The sequence below is a fragment of the Hyperolius riggenbachi genome, chromosome 3 (genome assembly GCF_040937935.1).
Source record: "Hyperolius riggenbachi isolate aHypRig1 chromosome 3, aHypRig1.pri, whole genome shotgun sequence".
Lineage (NCBI taxonomy): Eukaryota > Metazoa > Chordata > Amphibia > Anura > Hyperoliidae > Hyperolius > Hyperolius riggenbachi.
In genome coordinates, this window is record NC_090648.1 from 17,442,021 (window position 1) to 17,456,929 (window position 14,909).

Below are 14,909 nucleotides of genomic sequence, written 5' to 3' on the forward strand. Positions count from 1 at the left end.
GGCCGACATTTCTAAAGAATGCTTTCAGCACCTTGTTGAATCAATGCCACATAGAATTAAGGCAGTTCTGAAGGCGAAAGAGGGTCAAACACCATATTAGTATGGTGTTTCTAATAATCCTTTAGGTGAGTGTATGACCTGCATTCCAGAGAGTCACTGAATTTGGCACAGATCCCAGTATCTGCCTCGCCCTGTGTACACAGTGCTGAGACACGCCTGGCTGCATTCTCTAGGACTGTTACAAACTTTCACCTTCCATTCTCTGCTGCTGTCAGCGATGGCCTCTGCTAGTCTGAGAGAGGAGCTGGAGTGTTCCATCTGTCTGAGCATTTATACAGATCCTGTAACCCTGAGATGTGGACACAACTTCTGCCGGGGCTGTATTCATCGTGTTCTGGACACACAGGAGGGGTCTGGAGGATATGTCTGTCCTGAATGCAGAGAGAAGTTTCAGGAGTGGCCGGCACTGCAGAGTAACATAAAGCTGTGTAACATCGTGGAGAACTTCCTGTCTACCCAGCCAGGTCAGGAGGAGTCTCGGGTCTTCTGCAGTCACTGTATTCACACTCCTGTACCTGCTGTGAAATCTTGTCTGCTGTGTGAGGTTTCCCTGTGTGAGAATCACCTGAGAGTCCACAAAAAGTCCCCAGAACATGTCTTATGTGACCCCACCACCTCCCTGGAGGACAGGAAATGCTCAATCCATCAAGAGGTGCTTAAATATTACTGCACTGAGGATGCTGCCTGTGTCTGTGTGTCCTGCTGCGTGATTGGAGAACATGTCGGCCATAAGATGGTGTCTCTGGCTGAGGCCTCTGAAGGCAGGAAGAGTGAACTGAGAAATGTTCTGCAGGAAGTGATGTCACAGAGAGAAAAGATGGAAAAAAGAGTCCAGAGTCTGGAGGAACGAAGGACAACAGCACAAGAAAAAGCAGATGATGAAACAGAAAGAGTCACTGCCCTGTTTAGAGACCTCAGGAGACAGCTGGAAAACCTGGAAAAGAGAGTCCTGAGTGACATCACCAGACAGGCAGATCGGGTGTCGTCACACTGTGGTGATGTAATCAGGCAGTTGGAAATAAAGAAGGATGAGTTGTCCAGGAAGATGCGTCACATTGAGGAGCTGTGTAACATGACTGATCCACTGACTGTCTTACAGGAATCACACACATGTGACATGTGTGACACGGAGGAGGGGGATAATGAGGACAGAGACATACATGATGGAGGGGATCTGGATGTGGTCGGCATCTCACACACATTACACATATTATCTGATATAATATCTGGAGTGAATGTATGCTTCTACACACAGGAAGCTGCAGACATATCACTGGATGTAAACACAGCTAGAGATTATTTACAGATATCAGATGACAGGAAATCTGCATCTTGGGCAGGCAGACAGAATTGCCCAGACACAGCAGAGAGATTTCAGGATAGACCTCAGGTGTTGAGCAGCCAGAGTTTCTCCTCAGGGCGACATTACTGGGAAGTGGATGTTGGGGGATCAGAGGGCTGGAGAGTCGGGATGTGTTACCCCAGTATAACCAGGGGAGGTGATCAGGCACAGATTGGCAGTAATAACAAGTCCTGGGGTTTGGACAGGACTGGTGATCAATATTTAGTGAGACATGACAATGAAGGGATGCAGTTACCTGACAAGATCCCCCGTCATAGAGTCAGGGTGTATCTGGATTATGAGGCCGGGCAGATCTCCTTTTATGCCTTGTGTGGCCCAATCATCACACACCTCCACACCTTCACTGCCACCTTCACTGAGCCCCTTCATGCTGCATTAGGTGTATGGGAAGATTGTATAAAGATATCTGGGGGGAGGTCAGAGATGTGAGAAATCTGCCCAGACACTGGTGACACCATCATTCATTAGTATTTTATTATATATTATCGCATATCGGTGCTCGGAGCCCTGCTTTATGTCATCCGTTTATAGCCAGAGGCTTCTCTCTCTCTCTTCGTTTTTTGTTTCTTTCTTTTTTTCATGTTGAAGGGAATGTAAAGAGAAAAATTAACTAGTTTTAATACATAACTATGTAGCAGGAACACTCCGGATGCCATAAAGTCTCCCTGTTCCTTGCTCCATCTTGTTGTTACTGTGCCAACCCCAATTGAAGTTATTCCCGAGTAGTTTCAAAGACGAGCTCATGCGTACTGGGCATGGATCTGGGCTTGCACATGCATAGTAAAGAGCTGCTGGTCTTTGGAACTATTCGGAAACGTGACTAGTTCAGAAGGCTTCCTGAGACGTGCTGAAGACGTAGGAGGAGAAGTAACTTCAACCGGGGATGGGGCAGGGAAAACGGGGGACTGAGGAGCGGGAAGACTCTATGGTGTCCAGAGCCTTCCCACTACATAGGTATAGATGAAAACTGAAATGTATTTACTTTAAAGAAACCCCGAAATGGGAAAATAATGATTGATGATGGTGGGTTGGATTACCTAATTCTTAGCATCCTGATGCTGCTCCCTGTCTTTGGGGTTCCTTGCCCTCACGTTTCCTGTTCCCAGTCCTCTCCTCTCCCCAGCCTGCCTGAAGTCCTTCAACGAGCATTTTTTTTTCATTATAATCCAAGTTTTATTGTTTTAACTCATATACAGTCATGCATAACAACAAGATAAGATTTCCAAATATAATGATATATAGAACAGTATAACACTACTATAGACACACACTAGAGAATATGGATTCTAGATTCTAGTAAGCCGATTTCTCTTGTTATAGATACAGAACACGTGCAGAAGTCCGAAGTACCTGATACTGTCATACATAACCTCAGGGAGGCTAACAGATACATGGTAGTAGAATCATATAACCTAACTGTTCAACCCAGATGGACCTTCAGGGAGGACCTTAGAACAGATGGTAGTCCTTTGGAGTTCTGTGGAAGACTTACAATATAACCTTAGCTAACTATGTACATTAACATAAACCAGAAATAACCTCTGCTTCAAAATGTAGGGGAATAATACACCTGTGGCAGTGAAGTATAAAGGAACGGCAAAGCCGTTTGCTTGTGCGACCTAAAGGGGGGGGGGAGGAAGATGAGAGAAAGTTCTAAGAGGGTGTCTTATTACGGGGAGAAAGACGACCATTCCTCCGGGAGTATATATCCTTTGCTATTATTTGTGGTTCTATTCCTGATTCTGATCTCCATATCTAGGTTCTTTTTGACTAATGATAATAGATGCGGGAAGGAAAATTCTTCTGAAGATTTCCAATTTGAAGTAATCAAATGTAGAGCTGCAAGTATTGTGTGGTAAATGATGGGTTGTGACATCTTGGGAATTTTATAGAACTCCAGCATTAGTAAAGCTAATTGGGGGGATAGGCGGAATTCCTTCAACAAGCATTTTTGATCTGCACATGTGCAAGTTCTGAACCGCATACATGCACAGGGACAGGAAGTGCTCAGGGAACAGTGATTCCTTTTGCTGTGCACACGCAGTTCAGAACTCGGCAGATGGATTCAGCTAAACACGAAGAGGAATGGGGAGTGGGAGAGACCCCGAAGGTGACCAGCAGCATGGGATGGCTGAGGATAAGGTAATCCAACCCACCATGGGATAGGCAAGATTTTGTTTAGCTTTTGATATAGTTTCAGATGTGTCCTTATTAAACCTTTATTATGGTGTGGGCTCCTGTGGGAATATTTCTTCTCGCTTTCTGTCCCTGAGACCGGGGCCGGATTTCTGAGAAGGCCGCAAAGGCCATGGCCTAGGATGATAAAACTCAGCAGGGCACAGGACTTTGAGAGATAAGAGGTCACATGTCAAAGTAAATTAACTCTCCTGCTTTGCTCTGGTCTGCCTGAATTCCAGAGATCCCTGCAACTCTCTCAGTTGTGCAGAGTGTGTGTGATGACAGTCAGCATCTGCTGTCACCTGATGATCCTGTGCTCTGTATGATGATTGGGGACAAACAAGCTGCTGTGAGAAGAAAAATATATGGGCTCAAGTAGCAGAACTTTTGAGTTCAGATTAGTTTCTTCATGCACCATTCATGGACAGGAATTATCAGCTCTCCTCTTCCCCTGACTGCTGTTTATTACTGATCAGAGCTGTTAAAGACCTCAAACCTGTTTCATTTGTTTTTTTTCCCTAGGGAATGACAGCAACATTCTTTGTGCTACAGTTTAACTCTTTCCTGACTTTCTTTTTAGCAGCAAAGCATTGTACTGTGTTAGCCATCAGTGAAAGCAGGATGTTTTGAAACAGAATAACTGTATTACATTTATTTATATTTACAAAACAATCTATGCATCTCCTGCTGACTGTATATATAGCTGTGTGCCCTAAAATCTTGTATACAGGAACAAAGGATGAATACGGCTTATTAGCCAAAGACTCACTGTTTTTCTTTTGGTTAGTCAATAAATAGTATAATTCTGTTACAAAACTTCAAAACTTCCTGCCTTAACTTGCCCTAAGTGCTAAATTGTCACTGTGTAAAGTACACCTGAGCTTATGCTAGGTACACACGATGCAATTTTCTGACAGATTTACTGTCAGATCGACTATTGCCAACATGTCCGATCTGCTTTCCGATGGTTTTTCTGAATGATTTTTACATAGAAGTGAATGGAAAATCAGTTGAAAAATGTATCGGAAATCAGATCAGACATGTTGGAAATAATTGATCTGACACTAAATCTGTCAGAAAATTGCATCATGTGTACCTAGTATCACACTACATCTATGCCAGCGTGTGTAGTTTCGGATCCTTCTACTTTCCTGGTCTCTGGTATGGATGGGCTTCTCTCCATTGCGCTGCACCATCACCTGTTTGTGGCTCTGACTGCAGCAAGTCGCACAGAGGACAAAGAAGCAGCGCTGTCCACTCGGGCTCCTTGTAATTTCGCAGTCCTGTACGGATGTAATAAGAGTGTTATGGGTTATGCGTACTTGAGAAGTGCTTCTCACACATGAGCATCATTTCTAAAGTGTGCAAGCCCAGAATCGGCTGCTGTGCATTCAGACAGGAGTGCAAAATGACATGGGGCTTAATTCACTATGCGGTGCTAACCTACTTAGCACGTCTAAAGTCTTTAGGCATGCTAACCAGGGTGCTAAGTAGGTTAGCAACGGTTTTCTCAATCAGATGGTGCGCTAAGTACCGCGCGCAAAGTTTTGCACGCGCAAAGTCCTATGCGCGCGCTGAGTTCCATAGGCTTTAATGGGCACTTCGCGCGGAGCTCCCTGCGCTCTGTGCAATGCGCGTGTAAAGTTTTGCGCGCGAAAAGCTCGTTTAGACATGCTAAGGGGGTTTTTACAGGCGTGCTAACAGTTAGCACCGCTTTGTGCATCAAGCCCCTGGAGTGGCCAGAGCATGCACTGCTTCTTTGTTGAACAGGGGGCAGAGCAGCAAAACAGAGGGGAGCCCATTTAACCCAGTGATCACTAGTTAGAGTTGGACAGAATGGGGGGGGGGCGGCGGTTGGTGACAGCGGGCCTAGGGCGCTGGAAAGTACAAATCCAGCCCTGCCTGAGACTAATAGTTGCTGATACAAACAGAAGCTAAAATCTCCTTAAGCAGGACACAGACAGCAATAACATATCTTCCATGTGGAAATTGGGGAAAGTTATCTTTATATTTGCTTCTGTGTCCCCTAATTTGAAAATTTCCTGTAACGTTTTCTCCTATAAGTGATCATCAGAACAGGAAATGATCAGTCGCATATCTCACTAATGGCAATAAAAAGGGATTATCAATCAAAACATCACAGCACAGGCTGCATACCTAGACAGGGCCGGTTCTACTAACGATGGGGCCCCAGGGCAAAATTAGCCTGGGGGCCCCCAATAGACACCCCCTGTTCAAAAAAGCGGCATTAGGGGCCCTTTATTGCAGCCAGATTTCACTCCTGGGCCCCCGAGATAGCTGCGTACTCTCCCCCAACTTAACTGCGCTCCCTGGGGCCCCTGCAGAGTCCTCCTTGGCAGTGTAGTGTCTCACCTCCCCACCGCCACAGGTGAGTCTCTGCCAAAGACTTTGCAGAGGACACAAGGAGCAACAGTTAAGATGGGGGAGACACCTTGGGGGGCCCAACAGGTTTTGGGGCCCTGGGGCGATTGCCCTCTTTGCCTCTATGGTAGCGTCGGCCCTGTACCTAGACAAACCTTCTATCATACTGTGCCCTATTTATGTCACTGTGCTGAGGGGATGGGTCCCTCCTCGTTAGTCAGTCTGCAGTGTGGTGTATTTGCTGAGGGAATGGGGGATGGGTCCCTCCATGTGAGTCAGTCTGCAGTGTAGTGTATTGCTGAGGGGATGGGTCCCTCCATGTGAGTCAGTCTGCAGTGTAGTGTATTGCTGAGGGGATGGGTCCCTCCATGTGAGTCAGTCTGCAGTGTAGTGTATTGCTGAGGGGATGGGTCCCTCCATGTGAGTCAGTCTGCAGTGTAGTGTATTGTTGAGGGGATAGGTCCCTCCACGTGTGCTAGTCTGCAGTGCGGTGTATTTGCTGAAGGGATGGGGGATGGGTCCCTCCTCGTTAGTCAGACTGCAGTGTGGTGCAATTTGATCTCAGAGCTGCTAACTGAGCCACAGAAGGATCTAGAATAATTTATATCTCCTATTTCATGCAAATCTGCTTCACATTCTGCTTCTTCTGCATGTTGTATATCATCTGTCTGCAGTGGCTGCCAGACATGACTAAATCCCATTTTTTACTATTCTGTGTTATTCTTTCCTGAGAACTGGCCAGAAGGTGGCACTGGAGTCTCTATTCCTATAACTTTTCTGAAGTATGTAAAAAATATCTCCCTTTTTACCATGGCAGCTGCTATCAGTCAGCAGATATTTCCCACAACCCTCCCCACCAGGAGGTGCAGCCAGACACAGGAGACACCAGGTGTCAGCAGATCCCGGTTAGGCCTATTTGTCACAGGAGGCTGATAGCAGTGAGGCCATCACATGTCAGCTGCTCCTGTGCATCAGCTGGGGGCTGGCCATGGAGAGCCAGCCCCTCCCCCATGGAGTGACATCAGAGTGTGGCCAGACACAACATTGTTTTGCTGCCAGTTAAAGTGAATGGGAACACGTTTTTTTTTTTTTTAAAGTCAGATACTCACCTAAGGAGAGGGAGGCTCTGGGTCCCATAGAGCACTCCCTCTCCTCTCCCGGTGCCCGCTGCTGTCCTGGCTCCCCCGTAGCAGTATTCGACCGTTTCGGTCAAATACTGCTGTTTCCCCGCCGAAGGGAGGCTTCAGAAAGGCTTCGGGAGCCCAAGTGCTCCCGAAGACGGGCCGCTCTACACTGCGTACGACTCTATGACGCAATGTGGAGCCGCCTGTCTTCGGGAGGACTCGGCTCCCAAAGCATTTCCGAAGCCCCCTCGGCGGGGGATGTGAACGGAGGAGCCAGCGCAGCACGGAGGGCACCGGGAGAGGGGAGGCTCAGTACGACCCGAGCCTTCCCTCTCCTTAGGTGAGTATCTGGCTTCTTTTTTATTTACATCGGGATTCCCATTAGCTTTAACCACCCTGGCGTTCTATTAAGATCGCCAGGGCGGCTGCGGGAGGGTTTAAATAAAAAAAAAACTATTTCATGCAGCCAACTGAAAGTTGGCTGCATGAAAGCCCACTGGATGGCGCTCCGGAGGCGTTCTTCTGATCGCCTCCGGCGGCCAAAAGTAACACGGAAGGCCGCAATGAGCGGCCTTCCGTGTTTTGCTTACTTCGTCGCCATGGCGACGAGCGGAGTGACGTCATGGACGTCAGCCGACGTCCTGACGTCAGCCGCCTCCGATCCAGCCCTTAGCGCTGGCCGGAACTATTTGTTCCGGCTGCGCAGGGCTCAGGCGGCTGGGGGGACCCTCTTTCGCCGCTGCTCGCGGCGGATCGCCGCAGAGCGGCGGCGATCAGGCAGCACACGCGGCTGGCAAAGTGCCGGCTGCGTGTGCTGCACTTTATTTGATCAAAATCGGCCCAGCAGGGCCTGAGCGGCACCCTCTGGCGGTACTGGACGAGCTGAGCTCGTCCATACCGCTAAGGTGGTTAAGGGCCTGTTTCCACTACACACAGATTGGATGCAGATTGGATGCAGAATGGATGCAGAAAAACTGACTCCAATGAAGGCCTATGGGAAAATCTGCATCAGAAAAATCGCTTTTAGTGGAAACAGGCCCATAGGCATTCGTTGGAGTCAGTTTTTCTGCATCCATTCTGCATCCAATCTGCGTGTAGTGGAAACAGGCCCTACTCTGCTGTGCGTGAAATGCTGACAGGGGTTACACTCGCTGGCATTCAGCTGCTCCAACATTGCAGGGAAGGGTGCTCTCAACTGGCAGATGGGATGCTGAGCTGATGGAGAAGCTCACCCTTTAGTCATCCGTCTGACAGAAGATTTTGTGACCCACCCCCAACCTGCTGCCCGCCATTACTCTGCGGAGTTCTCACTGCTGGGGCTCATTATCTGGGTATTTTTATTTTTGTATTGCTCTTGGGGTGGAAGGTGGTTAGGGTTACAGGCTTTGTGAACACTGCGAACGTCCCATAGGATAAACATTGCAGTGAAGTAAGCTGCATTATAAGACTTTATATCGCAGCTCCGTAATGTCCCAACTGTGAATGCAGCCTGAAGGAAGGGTTATCAGCAGTGATCTGGTAATCCCGGAATGGGAGTTCTGCTTTTAGGGGATAAAGATGGCTGCCCTCATCTGGGTCATATTGTAACATAGTGAGGATCTGCAGAAAGGTTAGTAAATGAGCAGTTGTGATTCCTGCCTCATGCTGGTGTCTGTAATGTGATCTTTTCTTCTTGTTTATATCAGTTTAGGCTGTCTTGGGCTTAATAAAGCACCTGTGGTGGCTGGTAACTGCAATCACACAGCCTCTAATCTGCATACCATCTAACACCTCTCACTGTGATCTGTTATGACCCAGATGAGGCTGAAAAATCCTAGCCACTCCATAGCAGCCAGTTGTCAGCTAATCCCATCCTGTTTGGTGAATGACTTATGATGTCCCCATTGGGGTTGCCTGGAGGAGCCTCAGTAAATCAGGACTGTGGAGCACAGACAGTGCACAGTGCTGGACTGGAGCGTCCACCGGCTGGCCAATCAGAAGTAGCCACGCCTTGTCATTACCAGTAACAACCTGCTGCAGGGAGTTACTGCGGAGATGAGGTGTGGTTACTGATGGTTGGCCAGCAGAGCTACCTCAGGTCAGTCCACAAATCCTCTGTGCCCTGTCCGTTGCTCACCTCATTCCCCCTTCCCCGCACCGGTACCTGTAATCACTTTTGGCTAAAGTCAAATTTTCAGACAGTAACAGGCAGTCTTGTGACAATGTCCCCGCTTTCCACCCTTCCATTCCTATCTCTTAATGGTAGTGAATGGTGCTGGAGAGAGGAGGGAATGGGAGGGTGAAAGGACGGAACGTCTCTGCAAGACTGCCTCTTCCTGTCTGAAGTTTTGACTTTAGCCAAAAGTGAACATTTTCAAGGAGTGATTACAGAGATCAGGGGGAATGAGGAGAGGAACGGACAATGCACAAAGGCATATGTATTCAGCATTAACTTACCTCTGTGCTTAGCTTAGGTAGCTGTGCCTCAGGTTGGGTGTCCTTGAATCTAGTATCTACCTTTCCATAGACCATTAGAGACATAGATGTACATTGGCTACGTCCATAGGAAGCTATGGAGGGTGTGTGACTATAGATATTGCCTGGCTTCCATGTACAGAGGGACTTAAAGCATTTTTATTTATGTTAAGGTGACTCTGAAGCCAAAAATCCTTAGAAGGTACTTATCTCAGCAGGTGAAAGCCCCCTCGTCCTCTGCGCCCCTTCCAGCATTGGGACACTCAGAAAAGAGCTTGTGGATGCTTGATGACTCCTCCCACAGGCGCACCAGCACCACCCAGCTCTGGTTTCTTGGGAAAAAGCCGGGCTGTATCTGATCTGGGCTAATTTGCAGGCTTGAGGGCCCGTTTCCACTAGTGCGGTGCAATTTCTTTGCAGAAAACGCATAAATGAATTTGCATGCGGATGCAAATTCATACACGTTTGTATGTGAATTTTCGTGTATTTTGATAAGTATGCGATTTTAACCATGTCAGTGCCTGTGTGCTTTTACATTGATTTTACACCAAAAACCTATGCGAATTTGCATGGAAGATTCGCATAGAGAAACCGCAATGTGAATTCCTATTAAATACACTACATGCGAATTGCAAGCGATGTGTGCTGTGTGCAAATTCTGATGGCTCTGCTGTGCAGATTTTTCCTGCTCAGTTTTCCTGACAAGTGGAAACTGGCCCATTTACTTGTATTGGTTATGCAAATCTGCTTGCAGAAAATGCTTGCAAATTGGCGCTAGTGGAAACGGGCCCTGAGCCGCCTGTGCTGTAGCACGGGCCCAATTGAGCTTGGCTATTTCTACCGGACCCAGAGTGGGGCGGGGCTAATGCGCATGCACAGGGAGGAGACTCTGTGGGGTTCCAGAGCTGGAACGGGCTGATGTACGAGGATGGGGGACGCCTCCTTAGGATACATAGGCTCCTCTTCCTGAGGTAATTAACCATTTTTTTCTCCTTTAGGCTTCTTGCACACAGGGACGTTACAGGCGCACGTTAGTGCAGCCTGTAACGCTCCCCCAATGCACAGCAATGTAACACAAGTGGGCTGTTCACACTGCCCACGTTGCGTTACATTGTAACGCAGCAAGGTGCTGCATGCTGTGCGTTCTCTGCGGCTAAGCCGCGTTAGATTGTTTGCACATGCTCAGTCATGTTGGGGAGGAGGGGAGAGCGGCCGGGCACATGGCTAATTAATATTCACTGCACTCAGTGACGTGCAGTGTTTACTTCCTGGAGCGGCCGCTCTGTGCGGCGATTGGCCAGCGGGACCACGTGATGCCGCATGCGTCCAAGAGTATGCATCACGGACGCCAGAGTGAGCTGCACAACGCGGCTTACTCCGACGTCCACATCAGAGAGCACCAGGCGTTGTGTTAGGGGCACGTTATGTGCCCTATAACGTCCCCTAAACGCAACGTCCTGGTGTGTAACTAGCCTTATAGGACAACTGAAACGAGAGGGATATGGAGGCTGCCATATTTATTTCCTTTTAAGCAATACCAGTTTCCTGGCTGTCCTGCTGATCCTCTGTCTCTAATACTTTTAGCCATAGCCCCTGAACAAGCATGCAGCAGATCAGGTGTTTCTGACATTATTGTCAGATCTGACAAGATTAGCTGCATGCTTGTTTCTGGTGTGGCTCAGTCACTATTGCAGCCACATAGATCAGCAGGGCTGCCAGGCAACTTGTATTGTTTAAAAGGAAATAAACATGGCAGCCTATTCTTCTCACTACAGTTGTCCTTTAAAAAGTCACAGGTTGCCTCTCATTGCAAACAGACCTCCTTGATGCTAGTATTACGTGTTGTGTGGATAAGAAAATGATCTCTGAGTGTATCAATGCTACATATAAACAACACCCTGTCCCACTTTGAAAAAGTGTGCCAACCAATGGGTGGACTATAGAGGAGGCCTGCTAGTGTTCAACGACTAAACGACTAACAAGCCCACGTGCATTCAAACACCGCATACAATCCCTCCAGCAGGGCCGGCGCTACCATTAAGGCAAAGGAGGCAGCTGCCCCAGGGCCCCAGAGCTTGTAGGGGCCCCCAGTGGCTACAAGAGGAAAAAAACATTTTCAAAATCGGCCTTATAGTTTTTGAGAAAATCGATTTTAAAGTTTCAAAGGAAAAAAAACACATTTAAAAACCTGCCGACTTTAATGGTTAATAGCAAATCCACCTTAAATGCTAGAAACCCTAAATTTGCAGGGTATGTTAAGGAGATCATTAGGAATAAGAGGAAAAAACAATTTTTCAAAAAGACCTTATAGTTTTTGAGAAAATCGATTTTAAAGTTTCGAAGGAAAAAAGTATACTTTTAAATGCGGTAAATGTCACTTTTAGTAGCAGACCTAACGGTAGTGTAATTTTACATGCATCAAACGAAAGCGCAATAAATTTCCTTGACGGGGTTTCCAGGGGGTCTATACGCAGCCGCAGCGCTTTGGCCAGGGATCGCTATACAGCCGCAATATGGCTGTATGAAGATCCCTGGCATGTTTTCCTATTTTCCCATTTTTTATTTTTTTTTACGTTTAGAGTGCGGGAATTTAAAAAAAAAATTGTGGGGTCCCCCCTCCTGAAACTTTTTAACCCCTTGTTCCCCATGCAGGCTGGAATAGCCAGAATGTGGAGCTCTGACTGATTGGGGCTTCACACCCTGACTATACCAGCTGCAAAAAAGGTCTCTTAATGCCGATTTTTGTTCCGGGGTATATGTTGGGGGGGGGCCCCCCAGGTTTATTTTGCCCTGGGGCCCCATTGTTGCTTAAACCGGCCCTGCCCTCCAGTGTTCTTGCTGTAGCTATAGCACCAGACCAGGTCATGCAGTATAAGCTTTACTTCTTCTTGCACCTTTGTGACCATGTTGTTGAAGTTCTTTTTTTATGTAGATAGGAACTGTCCTATCTGCAGTCTGATTATTGTTTTCTACTCATGTGCATAGCGAGTCTTTCCATGGTAATGTTACTGTTATTACTCCTTTATTGCTATTATAAAACCCCTGAGCGTACCCTGTTCCTCTGAATGCTGCTGTACACTTATTCTTTATGCTCATAATAAAGATTCTTTTGAACAGTAGAATGTCACAGGTTTAAACCTGATAAGACTGGAATTAGCTACAGTGATACTGGAATGTAATCTGCACTTCATGTGTGTGTAAAGGCCCTGACAAACCAAAGAGTGTTTTGCAGGTCGTGTTAGAGATGCCTATTGACTTACAGTAAAATCGCGGCAAAAAATCGCAGTGATTTTTCTTGTAAGGGCTCGTTTCCACTATAGCGAATCTGCATGCGGGCACTGCATGCGGATTCGCATACTTAATGTTAGTGGATGGGGCTGTTTCCACGTGTGCGGCGGCGGCGTTTTTCGGTGCGGGGAAAATCTGCACGACAGGGTCGTGCAGATTCGCGTGCGGCAGGAATGCGGGCGAATCGCCACTAATGTATTCAATAGGGAAATTCGCATGCGGCTTTGTCATGCGGATTTCCTCGCGATTTCGCATGCGATTTCGCATGAAAGCCAATGGAACTTAACACAGGCAGTGACATGGTTAAATTTGCATGGCTCCTTGCCATGCGAAATCACATGCGAAATCGTGGGTAAATCTGCATGCGGAAACGCAGCCGCATGCGATTTCTTCAGCGGTGGAATCCAGGCGATTCCGCACCGCTACAGTGGAAACGAGCCCTAAAAGTTTGTCAGGGCCCTAACATTGACAGGGTCAGGGAGCTAAATTCACGGCTGCTCTGACTATAGGACTCTCCCCGGGTAGCCGCAAAATGCCCCGCCCCCTCCACCATCACTTCCTGTAACCTCACTAATATGTTATATTTTCACCACAGCCGGCAGGAATATGCATGGAGCCTATCTATAAATGTTACATTGTTTCTCATTATTCTGAAAAGCTGGGTTGGGGACACTAAGCTAGTGGATGGAATAACTGAGGCACAATTGATTTGCACAGGGCGTACATGAAAAAGGGGCGCCAGGGAATGTGGGTGCCAGAAATAGCCAATAGCAGAATATGGGTAAATTTACCAATATTCTACTCTTGCAGTCCTAATGCCAATAGTAAAATATCAATTATAGATACTGATATTTTAATACAGCTAAATTTACCCTATTCTCACATTGAACTCTCTCTATACCAATGCCTAACCTTAACCACTCCCCCCGGATGCCTAATCTTAACCTTCCCCGCCCCTTACCTTAACGTGTACCTGAGATGAAAGCCATCTCAGGTTCTATACTTACCTGGGGCATCCCTCAGCCCCTTCAGGCCGCTCTGTCCCTCGCTGTCTCCCGGGGAGACAATGGGACTGAGTGACCTGAAGGGAGCTTAGGGAAGCCCCAGGTAAGTATAGAACCTGAGATGGCTTTCATCTCGGGTATACTATAACCGTTACCCCACCCCTAACCCTAACTGACCTCCCCCACATGCCTAACCTTATCCACTCCCCACACCTAACTATAACCCTCCCCCGCACACCTAACCTTAACCTCCCCCCTGGGGGACAGTTATGCTTATGTGTGGAGGAGGTTGGTTAAGGTTAGGGGGATGCTTAAAGTTAGATGCCGGGGGAAAGGGGGGGGGGGGTTAGGTTAGGCATTGGGGTATTTTAAAGGACCACTATCACAAAAAAGTCTAAAATTTAAAATGCATGTAAACACATACAAATAAGTTGTTTTTTCCCCTAGTAAATGAGCCATGAATGACTTTGTTCCTATGTTGCTGTCACTTACAGTCAACAGTAGAAATCTGACAGAACCGACAGGCTTTGGACCAGCTCATCTCCTCATGGGGGAATCTCTGCATGGCCTTTATGCTTAACAAAGAAAATCCCTAAAATTGATTTATACAAATATGCTAGCCAGCCTCCCTGCTCACCGTACACTTTTTTTGGAAGTTGGACGGAGCAACTGCCATTCATGAAGTTCCTTTGAAAATAAATAAAGCTCTGAGAATCCCCCATAAGGAGACTTGCTGGTCCAAATCCTGTCGGTAATTTCAGATTCCTACTACTTTCTGTAAGTGACAGCAACATAGGAGAAAAGTAATTTATGGCTCATTTTACTCTGGGAGAAATGTACTTCTCATTTGTATATGCTTACGTGTACTTAAAATTTTACAATTTTCACGATAGTGGTCCAGGGCACCGCCTTTGACATGGGAGACCAGGGTTCGAATCCTGGTTAGGATCAGTACCTATTCAGTAAGGAGTTCATGGCAAGACTCCCTAACACTGCAGGGTGGCCTCTTGAGCGCGTCCCAGTGGCTGCAGCTCTTGAGCGCTTTGAGTCCAACAG

At 47.3% G+C, this 14,909-nt stretch overlaps 1 protein-coding gene across 1 annotated transcript; it reads left to right on the forward strand.

Annotated features, from left to right (window-relative positions):
* The first annotated feature begins 277 nt into the window (after positions 1-277).
* On the forward strand, positions 278-3,067 carry LOC137560878 (E3 ubiquitin-protein ligase TRIM11-like). The gene has a single exon (XM_068272035.1). It carries the CDS (start codon positions 278-280, stop codon positions 1,850-1,852), a length of 1,575 nt encoding a protein of 524 aa, XP_068128136.1. The 3' UTR covers positions 1,853-3,067.
* Positions 3,068-14,909: the final 11,842 nt, after the last annotated feature.

Excerpts from the sequence above, each read along its gene's own strand:
- LOC137560878 (XM_068272035.1), top strand. The coding sequence starts at position 278 with ATGGCCTCTGCTAGTCTGAGAGAGGAGCTGGAGTGTTCCATCTGTCTG.